The 16,849-nt window shown below is 33.8% G+C and overlaps 1 protein-coding gene across 1 annotated transcript in view; it reads left to right on the top strand.

Annotated features, from left to right (window-relative positions):
• The window catches only part of ADAMTS19 (ADAM metallopeptidase with thrombospondin type 1 motif 19), a 99,334-nt gene that overhangs the window by 77,573 nt on the left and 4,912 nt on the right, over window positions 1–16,849 (top strand). Inside the window, exons 17-21 of the mRNA XM_034410006.3 lie at window positions 4,210–4,367; window positions 5,942–6,095; window positions 7,239–7,374; window positions 9,063–9,267; window positions 10,955–11,107. Of these exons, the coding sequence (XP_034265897.2) occupies window positions 4,210–4,367; window positions 5,942–6,095; window positions 7,239–7,374; window positions 9,063–9,267; window positions 10,955–11,107 (806 nt within the window). The remainder of the gene's footprint in view (window positions 1–4,209; window positions 4,368–5,941; window positions 6,096–7,238; window positions 7,375–9,062; window positions 9,268–10,954; window positions 11,108–16,849) is intronic.

Here is a 16,849-nt window from a genome sequence, read left to right on the forward strand (position 1 = left end):
GTTCCTTTGTCTTGTCTAGTGCAGTAGGTCTTATTTTACCTTCATTTATTTTTTGTTGTTTCTGCATATGGTGCTACTTGAGATAACAGCCATAAATTAGGAAGGCAATATTATATACTGTGTATTGAGTACATATTGTGGATAGGCTTAAACAAGCAGAAGTCAGATTAAGATAATGACTAGAAATAGAATGATGATATAGCATATTGTGCAAAAATTCACATTTTCTTGAGATATCACACTCACATCTATAGGTAGTATCTGATTTGCCAGCTGTGTCCTTTTGAAAACATCAGAATTTTACATGATAAATGTATTACTTAAATGTGTTCTATGTTGGGTAGGGGGGGTTTCTCCACTAACATTTGTAGTAGAAAAAATCATTAACAATTTTAATGGTACTATGGTTTCCATTGTTTTCCAGTATGGGCCTTTTCACTTTTATTTTATTAAATATAATACTCTAAATGTCATGAGTGTAAAAGGGAAAAGCTCTTTAGCACTGCTGCATTATTGAATATTGCAAATATTACAGAACATTTCACACTTATTTGTATTCATTTTGCTATCCTTTAGTGGCCAAAACGATTTTTGGATGATTTAATTGTATTTTTGATGGCGTTCTTGCCATTGTTTCCTATAGAAACAATACAAAACAATACAAATATGAATGGGAGTTGATTGCCAGAGGTGACTCACAGAAACATACAACTTTATGAAGAATTTGGGGGCAAGGGGCAAGTAACTGAAGCACTTTCACATAATTAATGCCAAATATGCAACTTTGATGAGAAAGTACACTTTAGAGCCACCTAGAGGACTTCAAGTTTATTTGATTCTATATTTCTGAATCTGAACCATCAAAATTCACATTACAGGAACAACAGTGAAAGACTATGAATCAGTACTAATAGGTCCTTGTAATCTATATAAATTGACATTAAATGTGTGGCTTCATTAAGCTGTGGAAAGGCAACAGCCAAAAAACATTATTTCTGTCAGGATAGATCAAAGACAGGATAGGTCTCATTTCAAATATCCAGAATATTAAAAACAAAATTAAGAATAATTTTGAACACATTGGAATACTATGAAGCACATCCGGAAAAACAAATGGTGCTGATATTTCTAGATGCACAGAAAGCATTTGACAATTTAAACTGGCAATTCATGATACTGCAACTAAAATACATGGAATTTGGGGAAAATGTATCAAGGCAATATACACCAAACAGACTGCTAAAGTGTTTGTGAATGGGGACATAACAGAGAATATTAATATTAAAAGGGGCACAAGACAAGGATATCCATTATCCCCCTTATTATTTATTCTGACTCTGGAAGTATTAAATAGAAACATCCGCCTAGATATAGAAATAAAAGGCATGGAGATTAAAAAAAAAAAGAAAAATACAAACTACAAGCTTTTGCAGACGATTTGGTTTTCATCATAGAGGAACTGCAAGAAACGGGACCCAAACTAATAAAAAAAATAGAAGACTATGGTGACATTGCATGATTGAAAATAAATAAAGAGAAAACTAAAATCCTAGATAATAATCTTACAAAGGAACAGAAAAAAGACTTAATGAAGAAGATAGACATTCAGATAGTAAAAAAAGTAAAATATTTGGGTATACATCTATCAGTGAGATGTGTAACCATAAAAGAAGACAATTACTTAAAATTAACACAGCAAATTAAATTGGATCTGGAAAAGTGGAAAAACACACAGTTATCACTGTTAGGAAGAATAGCCACCATCAAAATGAATATCCAACCAAGACTGTTGTACCTGTTCCAAACAATCCCAATAAAGCTAGAATGGAAATATTTCAAGGAATTAAATAGAATGGTAACCAAATTTATATGGCAAGGCAGAAAGTAATAATTAGGTTGAAGTTAATGCAAGACTCTACCAATAGAGGAGGTTTTGGTTTGCCAAATTGGGAATTATACTATATATATAATATATCAAGTAGCTGCCCTTACCTGACTAAAAGCATGGATAACTCTGAGACATAGAAAATTACTTCTATTGGAAGGACATGATTTAAAATTGGGGTGCCTTTCTATGGTACGAGAAATACAAAGCACATAAATACTTTCAGGCACATTACATTAGAAATGCCCTACTCTCAGTATGGGCAAAAATCAAGAAAAAATACTATTTGAAAATACCAGTCTGGCTCTCCACGATAGAAGCACTAACATACCCAAATGTGATGGATATGGGAAAAATTGTAAGATACAAAGATATTTTAAATGAGAAGGGGGAATTGAAAAACAAACAGAAATTGAATAGCCAGGGGATAATTTTAGCATGGTAGCTGCATGTACAGATACAATCTAGATATTATCAAAATGTTAAAACATATGGTTTTTATAAAGAACCAACACAATTGGATCAAATCTTAATAGGACCTGAGGAAAAACTGATTTAAAAATTCTATAATTACTTATTGACTATTAAAGAATGGAAGAGGAGCAAGTAAAATAAACTATGATAGCATGGGCTAAACATTTTGGGTATTCTATAGAATTGGACAAATGGCAAACGTTGTGGGACAGAAACTATAAATTGACAACTGCATATAAAGAAAACTTATACAAAATGTTTTATAGATGGCACTTCCCCCCAGCAAGATTAGCTAGAATGTTTAAGAATATGTCTGCCAAGTGTTGGAAGTGCAACCAAATCCCGGGCTCGTATTACCACATGTGGTGGACATGTCTGAAAGCAAAAAAATACTGGTCCAAAATACATACCTGACTAGAAAAAATGATAAAGGAACATTTAGATTTAAAACTGGAAACATTTCTGTTGGACATCACACCAGATAAATACAGTCAAAGAAATGCATACTTAATAATACCCTGTTTTCCCCAAAATAAGACATCCCCTGATAATAAGGCCAAATTAAGTTTTTGAGTGCATGGCAATAGGGCCAACCGTTTATTTCAGGGTTCAAAAAAATATAAGACAGGGTCCTATTTTCGGGGAAACACGGTACATGTGTTAACAGTGGCCAGAATCGTGTTTGCACAACGTTGGAAGGGTGAGGAGATCCCCAAAGAAAAAGAGATAATAAGAAATTATTCTAAGCAAATTTAGAATGTGCAGAAATGAATAAACTAACATTTGAAATTAAAGAAAAGGAAGACACTGAATATTTTGAGATATGGGATCTGTTCTATCGATGGTTAAATACAAGAAACAGGAGTTAGAGCTTCAAAAATTACAAGAGAAAGATTAATTTTATTATTAGGGTTGTTTACTGTAACATTAATTTTGATTAATTTTGATTAGTATTAACAATATATTAATATTAGGGAAAATACTGTTATTATAAGATTACTATTAGAGAATACTATTATTATTACTATGGTGAATATTACTCAAAAGAATTGTAATCAGACAACACACTGTTTATATGGATTTTGAACATGTTGCTGTTTTATTTATATTAATAAAAATAAATTAAAAAATAAATATCCAAAATATATGCAACTCTATAGGAAATTTAAGTCAAGAGTTCGCCTTAAATTATGTATTTGCAGACATTGTAATCAATAGTTTACATAGTGAAAATAAAGTCTTAGTTTTTTATAAGCGCTCGGATCCCACAAGCTATTCATCAATGTGTTTGTGTGTATGAGGGAAAGAGAGAGAGAGAAAGAGGGAGAGAGGAAGAAAGGAAGGAAGTTCTGGTTAGCAAATAGAAAGCAGATATTTTGAACCTCATATCCCAACAGTCTAAACCAGAGTAGTCAATAGTAAGGTTATGGGATTTCAAATTCTAGAAAACTTGGAACCAATTTTCATATCCCAGTTCTATTATTCCATCAGTAGGATTTTTAACTCATAAGAACAATGATATATCATATTTAAAGTAACATAATAATGTTACATATATATTCTCTCCCTGTGTTTTAAATAATTTTCAATTAATAATTTGTAGAATCCATATTATAGTGGTGGATTAATTATTATAGGCTTTTCATATATTGAAATATGTATTGAATGTTGAGAGAATTCTGAAAGCACGCATAACTTTTGTAATTCAGCTAAAGTACAGCTGTTTTACTGGAATTTTATTATTATTCTTATAATTCTTAAATTGTTGATTCATTGGCTCTTTTAGCATAATAATCAATTAGAAAGACATGAACCACTCTCTTTTCTACTGTTTTCTAATGTATCCTCAGCACTTCGAGATGCCAGCAAACAGTCTATTAATAGTGATTGGAAGATAGAACATTCTGGAACATTCAACATTGCTGGTACCACTGTCCATTATGTTAGGAGAGGTCTGTGGGAAAAAATTTCTGCCAAAGGTCCAACTACATCACCTTTACATTTATTGGTATAGTAGCATAGATCATTTATTTAAATGTATTCTAAGTTATGAGGTGAAATGTTTATGTCTAACTATATGTATTGTTTTGCAAGCAGTATGGTAACCAACTTAGAATAACATAAGAACAAAAAACTAGTTATGCCAGATCAGACAACAGACTCATTTAGTCTAACACATTATTGGTTCATATCAAGAAAGTGGCTAGCTATTTCCGAATGAGAATCTGCAACATAATATGACCCCATTAGTAAATCATATCAGAAGGCCTACATTCTTCATGACTGGAGATAGGATTTGGCATCATGATATGCATCTTCTCTATGAAAAGTATCTCCTTGATTACAAGAATGTATTCTAAAAAAATCTAGGAGAAAAGGAGATGTATGAATAATCTGAACAATATGCTAATGATCAACTATACGTATAAATATTAAAATAGTGCATCTTTAATTTCTCCATAATCTCAAATGTGCTCAAATTCTGGAAGTGCCAAATCTGATTACTATTCAGATTGTATGGGAAAGTTCTAGTTGTGCTCAGAGCATGGATATGTGAAAGTGCAGAACATCAAATTCTTAATTCATTTCAGTGGAAAGAATCAATCTATGCAAATAAGCTTATATAAGTAAATGCAAATCAACACACTCAGAAAGTTTTGTATTTGTACTTATGTGTACATACATGAAGTACATTGAATAATCATGAATAGGATGATGGAGACAAAAATAAAATCTGCCTTTGATGAGTAGACTAATTGTAGACCTACAATTGCAGGTAGTCCTTGTTTTATAATCACAATTGAGCCCAAAATTTCCATTGCTAAGCAAGATAGTGGTTAAGTGAGTTTTGGCCCATTTTATGACTATACCTTCCATAGTTAAGCGAATCGCTGCAGTTTTTAAATTAATAAAATAGTTGTTAAGTGAATATGGCTTCCCCATTGCTTGTGAGAAGGTCACAAAAGGCAATCACATGACCTCAGGACATTGCAACTATCAGAAATATAAGTCAGTTGACAAACATCTAAATTTTGATCATGTTACCAAAGGGATGCTGCAACAGTTTTAAAAATGGTCGTAAATCACTTTTTTCAGTGCCATTGTAACTTCAAACGCTCACTAAATGAATGGTTGTAAGTCAAGGATTACTGTATTTGTACCAGAATTCCTAGCCAACACAATGATTCGATGGCTAGCAGAATTCTCAGGGTATGCTGACAGATTTTTCCTTCCTTCCTTCCTTCCTTCCTTCCTTCCTTCCTTCCTTCCTTCCTTCCTTCCTTCCTTCCTTCCTTCCTTCCTTCCTTCCTTCCTTCCCTCCCTCCCTCCCTCCCTCCCTTCTTTCCTATAAATGAAGTCTCTTATATTGATTAAGACCTTATTTTGCCTGCTGGAAGTTAGCATTTAGAGACCAGAATTTCTTAGCTGTTCTACATGAGATAGTTTTAACTTTGAATGCTGGGCATTTATTTTATGGAATTTCTTTATGATTTTCTGTAGACTGATGTTCCTTTTTTATCATGTCTGCTTCTTTTTTTATCATATCTAGACATACAAATATTAATTACATATATGTTACAGGTCCTGCTTTTTCAAGATCAGAATTATGGGCTACATTATGAATATACTATTCCTTTAGATCCAGTTACTGAGAATCAGAGTACAAAAGTATCAGAACCTTTATTTATGTGGACCCACTCAGGTTGGGAAGACTGTAATGCTGTATGTGGAGGAGGTAATGATTATACATTTGTGGTATAGCTACATATGTATTGCTGTAATACTTAAAGGTTTGATGCTGCTTCCACTATATTAATTTTGTCATTAGGGCTACTAAGTCAAGCCAATTACAGTAAAAAAGCAGAATTGTTCAAATATTTATATAAGGGGGGTAAAACACAAAGACAATTATCTTTAACATCGAAAAAGTCAAACTTGTTTTGTTTTGTCCTGGTAAACCTCAAACACAGGGGTGGGTTCTACTTAGCTTTATCACCGGTTTGCAGCAGGGCCGCGCTCACGTGCTCACTTCACTCTCGCAAGCGCATTCTTCTGCTCAAGTGCAGAAGTGTTTTGATGACGTCGGGGTCGGTGGGCTGAGCCTCCCGCCGGTTTTACTACCGGTTCTATAGAACCGGTGCGAACCGGGGGCAACCCACCACTGCTCCAACAAAATGAAAAAGGATTCCAATTGGCCCTTTAACTGTATGTTCATAAATGTTTATTCACGTAGAACATGAAATGTCTCTGGTTGATAGGACAATGAGTAAAAAAACACCCACTTCCTTCTCAAGTAATATCAGCTGATCACAGTACTTCTGTGTTGGTGTGATCACAATGCTGTAAAGATGTCTTGCCATAATTATTTTGCTTTTTTCAGTACAGTGTAACTACTATCAATCAATTGGCAAACTACTATTTTGAGGTCTGTCAAAACATTTTAAAATTTCCATTGCAGCATTGAATGTGGTATTCTGGAATTTACATTGTTCCACAGACAAATATTTAGCAAAAGTGTTCATTTAGGTTTATAATTTTGACTAACATAAAACTTGCTGTTGTTCCTAACTGTTTAGAAAACTAGATTGTTTTTCATTTCTAGGTTTATTTGTTTTTTGCAGTTTTAATGTAATATTTTTAAAACTATCTTAAAAGTTATATATAAAAATATGAAATCCTCAGTAATTTATTTCATCACTTTCAGGATGGAATTTGATATTTATCCCCAAGTGAAAATAACTCTAATAAGCATTAGAGTTTTTTCCTAGTATAAACGGCTATTTTATTTATTAATATTTCAATAATTTTGAATAATTTTATTCAATGATAAAACTTTTGTCATCAAATTTAACTGCAAACTTTGTTTTCCTTTTACCAGGTGAAAGAAAGACAACAGTATCCTGCACAAAAATTTTGAATAAGCATATTAGTTTTGTGGATAACAAGAAATGCAAACATTTAACAAAACCTGAACCACAAATTCGAAAGTGCAATGAGCAGCCATGCCATACTAGGTGAGGTTGAGACCCAAAATGAAGATTCATACAATGGACACTGAGTTGGAATGAGAGGCTGTTCCTTGGGAAGTAACTCATAGTTTTGGGATATTCTCTTTGACATTGAATGGATGATGGATGCCTTGATCTATAGAATTAAGCAAGGAAGTGATACTTAGGAAGCGAAAATGGGGAGGGGCTACTTGGAACGTGAATTTTCAACCATAATTATCAGATCTTGACTGTTAATCTCTTCTTTCTGTAATTTTATGGAACAAAAAAAGTATTATTCCCTTTGATCAATATTATCTATCTAGATATGTATATTAGAACTTCAAGAATGATCTGATTTCTAAAAAGATGCAGTTAATCAGTTAAAGTATATATTTATAATAGCAATAATTAATAAAATAGATACATTTAAGATTTTTAAAGCAATTAGTTTCAGCTTTCAACTGTAGTTTTATCAAAAGAAAAAAATAATGTAGATTGTGAGAAATATAATTAGATTATTCAAATTATCTGCATCAGGAGAAAGAAAAAGACTAATAGTAATCAGTGACGGTTAACATGATATTAAATTGGAGTCATTACTAGAGATAATGCTTGCATGTTTATAATGGATAGCATTGTAAATTTTGGAAAAGTTAGCAAATAAATAATTAAACAGAATGCTAGGAATGGTGCTAAGTTAAGATAATAGAAGTAGAAACCTGTATTCCATATATCAAATCAAATAGCAGATAAAAGTATTTTTAGGTGCACGAACAGGCAAGGAGAAGATTAAATATCATATTCTTGTCTTCTTGTCCTGTTTCTCCCATAATTTTTATTTGATACCAGAATTTCACTTCTTCCATTGTAGAACATACTTGCTTCTTTCCACTGATACAAACAGTGCTAAATTTAAGAAAGTCTGTGTAAAAACAACTAACATTACTTTAGCTTCCTTTCCTATTCCATGTATACGTAAGATTTTAATATAAAAATAGAACCTACCTGGATAAGATATTTCTATTTCACTTTTTTTTAATGAAGATAGCCAGAGACATTGATCATATTAAAGTGGGAGATTTTAACTCTACTTCCAGCCATCTTCCTGAAAAATTCTCACTTTTGAAGTTGGCAGTTCCATCCATAGACATCTCCATTGGCTCTAATAGATTATTTCCTAATAATGAAAATATCAGCTTCAAAGAAAAGATTTCAGGAGGAGGGAAAAAAAGACTAAATTTTAAATTTTCTCCTGATAATATTTGCATTTTTAAAGTATTGCTTAAATACAGACATGCATCCTTTCATGACACATATAATTGTTTAAACTACTGACACTCTCACAGATTTCATTAATGTTTCAAGATAGGTGGTGTGGGATTTTTTAGACTTAAAGTGCAATTTTAAAATAATGAAAATAAATCATTTCTACAACATGCAAAATATCACTATGCTTTGGCTTAAATTTGACAGAAACATTATTGTATAAAACATTCAGCACCAAGTAACCATACGAAGAAGACTGTCATTTTACCTGTTAAAGGACTGCTATGTTAGTGGTGCTCAACAAGTGTTTACAAAAATTGAATAACCAAATTCAATTAGAACGTATTTTAAAATCAGGCAGAACAAGAAAATATTTTGAAGATTATTTTGGCGTGCAAAATCTAGCAAAATGCCCATTCGTGATCCCACCCACCCCTTTCCTTTAGGTGGATGATGACTGAGTGGACTTCGTGCTCAAGGACATGTGGGAAAGGGACACAGAATAGGCAGGTAGCCTGTACTCAGCAACTGAGAAATGGAACCCTGATCAGAGCCCGAGAGAAAGATTGTCTTGGCCCTAAGCCCACTTCAACACAGCGCTGTGAAGGCCAGGACTGCATGACAGTGTGGGAAGCTGGCGTGTGGTCAGAGGTGCAGTATAAGCATGGATTGTTTATTTACTTACAGTATCTCTAAACTATCGTTCATCCAATTTATTATAAGACAGCTGTCATGAACTTAGTAATCATTTATTTCTATTGATTCTGTTGTATTGGAATGACACAATATTCTGTACCAAGTGAAAGTATAACAAAATCGTTTAAATGTCAGGGCAAGTTATGTGGTGATGAAAAAGATTCATTGTCAGTATCAGCTGTGATTCTTCAAAAGGGCATTTCCTACTCAGTATATTTTATTTCAGGTAAGGTCACAACTAGCATACCAGCCAAAGCTGGCACTTCACAATGTATTCTACCTGTCCTCTGAGCAAAAGTTCTGAATCCAGGAGGCTCCTCCAGCTTTTGATCTTGCTCTTTCTGATGGCACAGTGCCATCGGGAATTAAGAATGGTACAATCTTGGAGACAGAAGGCTTTTGAATTAATTGATACTCTGTCTTATTTGGGTTGCATCAGATCCAGACATAGAAAGCCATCAGTCATTCCCGCAATAGGCCCAGGCTGATGATCTGCAACTGGGTTTCATCAGCCTATTGTTCTGACCTAGGCTCCCTTATCAAGCAGGAGGCAGGAATTGGTCCCGGCAAAACCTCTTTTATTTACACAACTGTGAATTATGTTCATTCACAGTTAGTAAGGTTTGTCCAAACAATTTTTCAAAGGAATATTTCTCAACACACCTCGTTTGGCAAGCTGCCATGTAACTTGTTTCCAACCGTAGTACAAGGCAAAACTTGGCACAGAGTCTCTTAGAGTCACAGAACGAATGAATTGTTTCCTGCAAAAGCCCACTTCCTATTCACTCCTCTTTTATTTCCTATGGCAGGGGCCAATCACCTCCAAGGTATGGCTTTACTCCTGAGTCGATCCTGCTTTCTAAGTTGTTCTTGTCTTTTGGCAGCTCTGCGCATGTGCACACTGGGAACAGGCTCCAGCTGTTCCTCTGCCTCACTGCTGTCTAACTCCCTTTCTGCCTCCAACACAGAGCCCTCGCCTCGTCCAAGCTTTCCCCAGCCCCCAGGACTGGCCCAAGTTCCTCCCCAACCTCCTCACTGTCTGACTCTGCTGCCAGCTTTGCTGGCTGCCAGCGGGCCACAATACTATCAATCATACTATAACTAAATTTATGGATTATTTATCCCAGAGGTTTTTTGTGTAAATGTTATTCAGAATAGATGTCAGACCCAGACCAAAATGTCAGAACAATTCAGCCAAAGTCAGCTCTTTATTTGCTTATTTGGTTAATCTTTCCAGATTAAAAACTATATTGCTCTAACCCTAGCAGGTATAATCTAAGAGATTCTACGCATCACAACCTATTCTGCTCATGTAGGATTAGAATAATTGTAATGACGGTTGGGAATATTCCAAACTCCCAATCTTTGCAAGAGACTCCAAAGGATATAGTGGTCAGCTAAGAACCATGAGATATTCACTTGTTAACATATTTATTTTTTTGCTTTATTTAAGTGCCCAAAATCAGCCATTGTCTAGATCACTTACAGAAATTAAATGCTAAAAACAAGATAGAAATCAGGGCTGTGTATCAGCAGTGTAATGCTGGTTTTGGGTGATAAGTGTGAAAATTATGAGAGCTGGAGTTCTAACAGGTTGGAGATGCTGCTGTAAGCACTGGATCATGTTTCTATCTTTCTACAGTGCTCTGTAAAATGTGGCAAAGGCATACGGCATCGGACCGTAAGGTGCACCAACCCTCGGAAGAAATGTGTTTTGTCCACAAGACCCAGAGAATCAGAAGATTGTGAAGATTATTCCAAGTGTTATGTCTGGAGAATGGGAGACTGGTCGAAGGTACAATATGTTTTATGAAATTGTCAGTACTAGTCTTTGCCAAATATTGTGCAATGTATTTTTAGTGAAGGAGAAAGTCTGAATAATGAAAAATGAGAAAAAAACATAAGTTTATAATACTGATATATTCTAGTTTGGCCATGAAAACGATTTAAAATGTATATACTAGAGTTATGAACGTCCTTCAGAAGAGATATTTGAAAACATGGAAGAACTCTTAAATTAGCTTTTTTCAAATAGTTAAATGAACTGCGTCTTTTTCCAACCTTGTGTAGCTGCTTCAGGAACCCAACATGCGAAGCACATCTTCCAAAGGATTTGCATAGCCCTAGCATAGATTTATTTTTTATTGATTGCTGTTGATGCCCATCTGCTGATTAACTCACCATTGTGTTTTTCAATTCCTTAGTTGCCAGCTTGTTCCTACCTTTTACCCTTAGAGTTCTGTTTGAAAACCTTGTTAATAAAGATACAAAATGTACTTGTGTACGTGTGATTTCAGTTGACTGGGTCAGGACAATCGTAGAATCACAATTAAGAGTTAGAAAAGATATTGCCAGACTTTAAAACCACACAAATAGGTTCCTTATCCATTAATACATTCATTTGTGTGCTTAAAAATTCAGTATGGGAAAACATTACAGGGAATAATTTTTTATATTGCCAGACTTTGGAGAAAAATTACTAAAGAAATAAATTAATCTTTGTGTGTTCAGATGGGGGAACACAACTCTTAGAACATAGTATAATATGAGTCTTACATACACAAAATATGTGGTGGAGTCATGGAGAACCTATAAAGCAGGGGTGTCAAACTCAAGGCCCACAAGCCAGATCCAGTCCATGGAGTGCTTAGATCTGGCCCCCGGGGCTGCCCTGGAAATAGAGAAGGACCAGCCCACAGTGCCTCTGCCAGCGAAAATTGAGCTTGCATCATGGCCATGCCTCCCCAGCCCCCTGAGGTCAAACAGAACCCTGATGCGGCCCTCAATGAAATCGAGTTTGACACCCCTTCTATAAAGCAATTCTAAGTGGCATGATACTAAAAACACTACTCCCTGATCTCTGTCACTGCTGACAGAAAATTTACCAGTCCCTATGACTTTAGTTGAGTAGAATGACAATTACATAGCTCTTCTCTAGATCTAATTGTTAATTCTTTAAGATACAGATAGTTCCAATTGTTCAGCTACCACAATTGGGACTAGCAACTTGGTTAAGTAAATCTGTGGCTAAATGAAACCACATCTGTGCTTATGATCTTATTTCACTGCTTTACAAACCTGTGAAGTAATAAATGTGAGGATTGATCTCAAAGTTACTTTTTCATCACTTTAAATGATCACTAAATGAGACAGTTGCTAAATGAGGACTACTTGTATGGCACAAGCATATAACTCGACCTCAAGTTCATTTCATGGTACTTTGCAAAATACAAAAAGAAAACAACCACAGTGATTTTATTGTTAAGTTCTAAAAAAATTGCAGTTGTTTTGGACACAATTGCAAAAAAATTTAAAAATTAATTTCAGCACTGCTCTTGCTACCCCTGAATATTAGGTTCTAGGTTTCTAGGTTCAAAGCCCACAAATAGGTTCCAAATATCCAAAAGTCATTTTGGAACAGTCTTTATATTTAGTAATAGTTTATAGCTATATAAGTACATCTGGTTGTATAATAGGCTTCAAGTCCTGGTTTGTATCCCAGGCTCTCTAAAGGCTAGCCAATATTGCTTGTATTTCATTTTACAAAGTATTCTGTGATTTAAAAAAAAAAGACTATGACTGATGGTAATAATTGTATTCTGGCATAATGATCTAAGTGGAAATCATTGTATGTAATTAATGTAGACTTGTTTCCAGTCTTACAGAAAATCTTATTAATAAATGCTATTCATGTCAGTTGGGAAACAAATATAAAAGCAGCTTCTTCCATATAAAAATTAGATTTTCATTATTGCCTCATGCATTTATTTTCCTTTTGCAAAATAAGTCTTAAATTATATGTAGAATAGTATTTCTTACTTTGAAAAATGAAAAAGTTTTAGTTAAATGTCCAGGTTGTAGACTTGAAAATTTAAATACTTATCAAAAGCACCTTGTACAGAATCAGAAACATGATGATTCAGAAAGAGCATGTGGCATAGACTAGGTGAGACTGAGGATTGTTAGCTTCCTGTTGGAAGAAAGAGACAGTGTTAACAATTCATATGTATTATGCATTCATGTAATGTAGAAAAATCCTTCTCCCTAGTGAATAATAACAGTTGAATATCCTGCTTAGTAAATTTTAGAAGCCTGAACAAACTAAATGTGCTCTTAAAATCTCTTCTGCTGCATAAAGCAGGTTCTTTTCTTGTTTATGTTTAAAACATATCAATAATATATAACTTTTAAGGTCCTGATCTAGTTGAGGTCAGGAGATCTCTGGTGATCTCCAAGAAGACTTTATTGTTTTTCCTATATTTTCTGGGATTTGGAATAGGTGATTTGTAGTTTTTAACAAAAGCAGTCATTTGTTCTTGGAACATATTGTTCAAACCTCTGTTGTTAACAATATACAGATTTTCACTCTCAATTTCAGCTTTTTTTTTTTTTTTAAACTCAGCAGTGATTGCAAACTATTGTAGCTGAATAAGACAGGGCTATCCTTTGGCAGGGACAGTTTTTTCCTTAATTTTTCCAGAGACCTGCTAGAAGAAGCTATGACATTACATACTGTCCTTAGCTTTTAATCTAAGCATTCTATACTTATTTCAAAATATAGTCTTTGGAAAATTGAGCAAAGACTCAAGTAACATTGGTGAACTCCAAATTGAAACATTTCATATTATCTCTGCAATGATTAGTAGTAGATGAAAACTGAAATAGGTTATATTGCTTTCTATCAGCACCTTCTTTGTGGAAGATTCATTTTTGTAATCTTTGGCAAGAATGCTCTGCTTGGAATGATGCTTAGATTTATTTATTATTATTCAAATTTCTATACCGCCCTTCTCCTTTCGGACTCAGGGCGGTGAACAGCCAAAATAAAACATTTATACATAAAGTGCGATTAAAAATAGATTTAAAATAATTAAATTTGGCCCATAGTTTAAAATTTATCAATTTAAAATCCATATCAAAATTTAAAATCAACCATAAAATCATAAAATCAAGAGAGACCGGCTAACTGAAAGAGATGAGTTTTTAGGGCCCGACGAAAAGTCCGGAGGTTTTTAAAACATTTAATGCTGCATGCAGAGGTGCAGAGTAAAAACTTTTATGCCTTTACTAGGTCTTTTTCCAGGCCAGACAGGGTAACCCTGGTTGGAACCATTTTCCAGCCCAGATAAGGTAACCTTGTCTATATAATTTTAATTTGCTAATTAAATTGAATAATAATAAATAATAATTAAGAGCAGTTAAAAGCAGTTCACATTATGAGGTACATAGTTTTTACACGTGACAGTATTCTGATGGCAAACTGAATTTGAAATAATTTAATCACACCATGATACCTCCTTTAAAAGTACTTTAAAGAAATGTATGTTTAGGCACAAGGTATGTTTACACATTATAAAAATGTTCTTCTTTATACCAAATTCTTGGCAACTATTCTTGCAATTGACACCAACTTAAAAGGTTTGATATTTACCAGAGAACAGAAAATTGATGAAAAGCCACACAGAAGTCTCCTGAGGATTCTGTATATACAATAAACCTGCAGATTGCCACTACATTACATGGACTAGAATGACTGACAACAGTTCTACAGTTCTTCATAAAAGAATTGAATTTAGTCTGTTTGTGTAATTGATGATTTTATATCTGCATCATATGGTATTATGATTGTACTGTATTGTTAATGCTGTAATCTCTAAATTCATACTGGATTTAATAAGGTTTTGTTCCATTAAATCTTGCTTTCCCAACCTAAAAGTTTTCCTCTGTAAATCTTTAGGGAATCCCACTTGCTGATCAGTCCTTCTTCCTTAATAGTGAGCTTTTAGAATATGAAGGTTTTGGCAGTGAAAAATTTATTTTGATATTGAAGTGACTTGCAACTAAATGAATAATGCCAACTGCAATTCTGTGGGTCCTCTCCCAGAATTTGTACTTCTGTCACCAAAGAAAAAAGTGAATTGATATGCCATTTTTTATGTACACCTTTGCATAAAATTATGTTTGGGGAAATATATCTATGACTTCCAAAGTGATAAAATAGGATCATTCCTTTCTTGAATTGTTAAACCACAACTTCAATTTAGGTGTTCAACATTCCACTTTATACTTACTTATTCCATCCATGATGGAATAGCAACCAAGATACTGTGCCAAACATAATAGAGATCATGTTGTTTTTCTGATTGTTTTAAAACTGTTCTTAAGAATTTAATTGCTATTTCTTTTTTTTTTATTGAAAAGGTTTTCAAATACAAATTTTTCCCCCATTTTCCCCCCCCTCCCCCCCCTAACCCCCCCTCCCCACCCTTCCCCCCCTGTGACTTCTTCGTAACAAAAAAAAACCCTAATTCATAACAGATTACTTACTCCCTCCTCAAAATACTGACCTTTACTTACTAAAAATATTATAAATCCCCCTTTATCCATACATTTCAGAAAAGAAGAAGAGAAAAAAAAACAAAACAAAAAAAAACAAACACATTATACTATAACTATTATAAAATAACTCTAATTTAGCATAATAGTGTTTTATATCTATGCATTATTGCAACAATTCAAAACCACCTTCCACTTTAAAACTATACAATAAGTCCTACTTTAATAACATTTCAAAGCGGGCTCCCCATAAAATCTAATTTAACATTTATTCCACTCTATCCATTTCCTCCACTCCCCTAAATGTATCACTTAAAAATCCCTTTTCTTAAACTAATCAGTCTGTAGCTAGCTTATTCACCCACTGTCTTACAAATTTACCATACACAACAATTCTTGATATCTTTAATTCACTGCCCACACTACTTAAAAATATATATATATATATATTCCATTATATCTAAATAAAAAAAGAAAAGACAATAACTTTAAATTTATAGTCCATATAATATCTTCTTGAAGTCTTTCCACTGGATTGTTAAAACCAACATCCATAATAGGGTGACATAGCTTGCGGATGCAACAGTTTATTCAAGATCTCCAATCATATCTGCCCCCATCAGTAGTAAACATCTTCTTATATATATAAAAGTAAAAACAACCACCCGAGTGACATTATAATTGTATTCCATATAATAATAATTGTGGGTTTCATCAGGATTATTAATTTCCATCATCGTATTGGGTAACAACCCGATCTTCTGCATGTCCCAATGTGATTCTCTTGCCTTATAATTCAAGATAATTATAATATATTTATCAACACAAAAAGAAGTTTCAAAATAGATAATTCAAAACCATCAATTTGAGGCTCTTTCCATGTCCCAAAATTACGGCAATGCAGAGATCTGCCACTATCCTCAGGATGATATTGACCAATATGTCGCCTCCTCTATGTTTTCACATAATCATTCATATTTTAAAATCACTGGCTTCACTGTTGCTTGGGTTAGAAATTTCTATTTTTGTACAACCTATTTCTTTTTTTGTTTTCTTTTTTTTGTGGGTTTGACCTCCATCCTAATTTTTTGTGTCTCGCATTTCTTTTTTATCCCTTGTATATCCTCTAATTGGTTTCCATGCTTGTCCTTGCCTTGATAAGTCATCACATTAAAATCAGATGGCACTTCTCTCAAATTTG

This window comes from Pantherophis guttatus, chromosome 2 (assembly GCF_059756535.1).
Source record: "Pantherophis guttatus breed Tessera chromosome 2, ASM5975653v1, whole genome shotgun sequence".
NCBI classification, from domain to species: Eukaryota; Metazoa; Chordata; class Lepidosauria; order Squamata; family Colubridae; genus Pantherophis; species Pantherophis guttatus.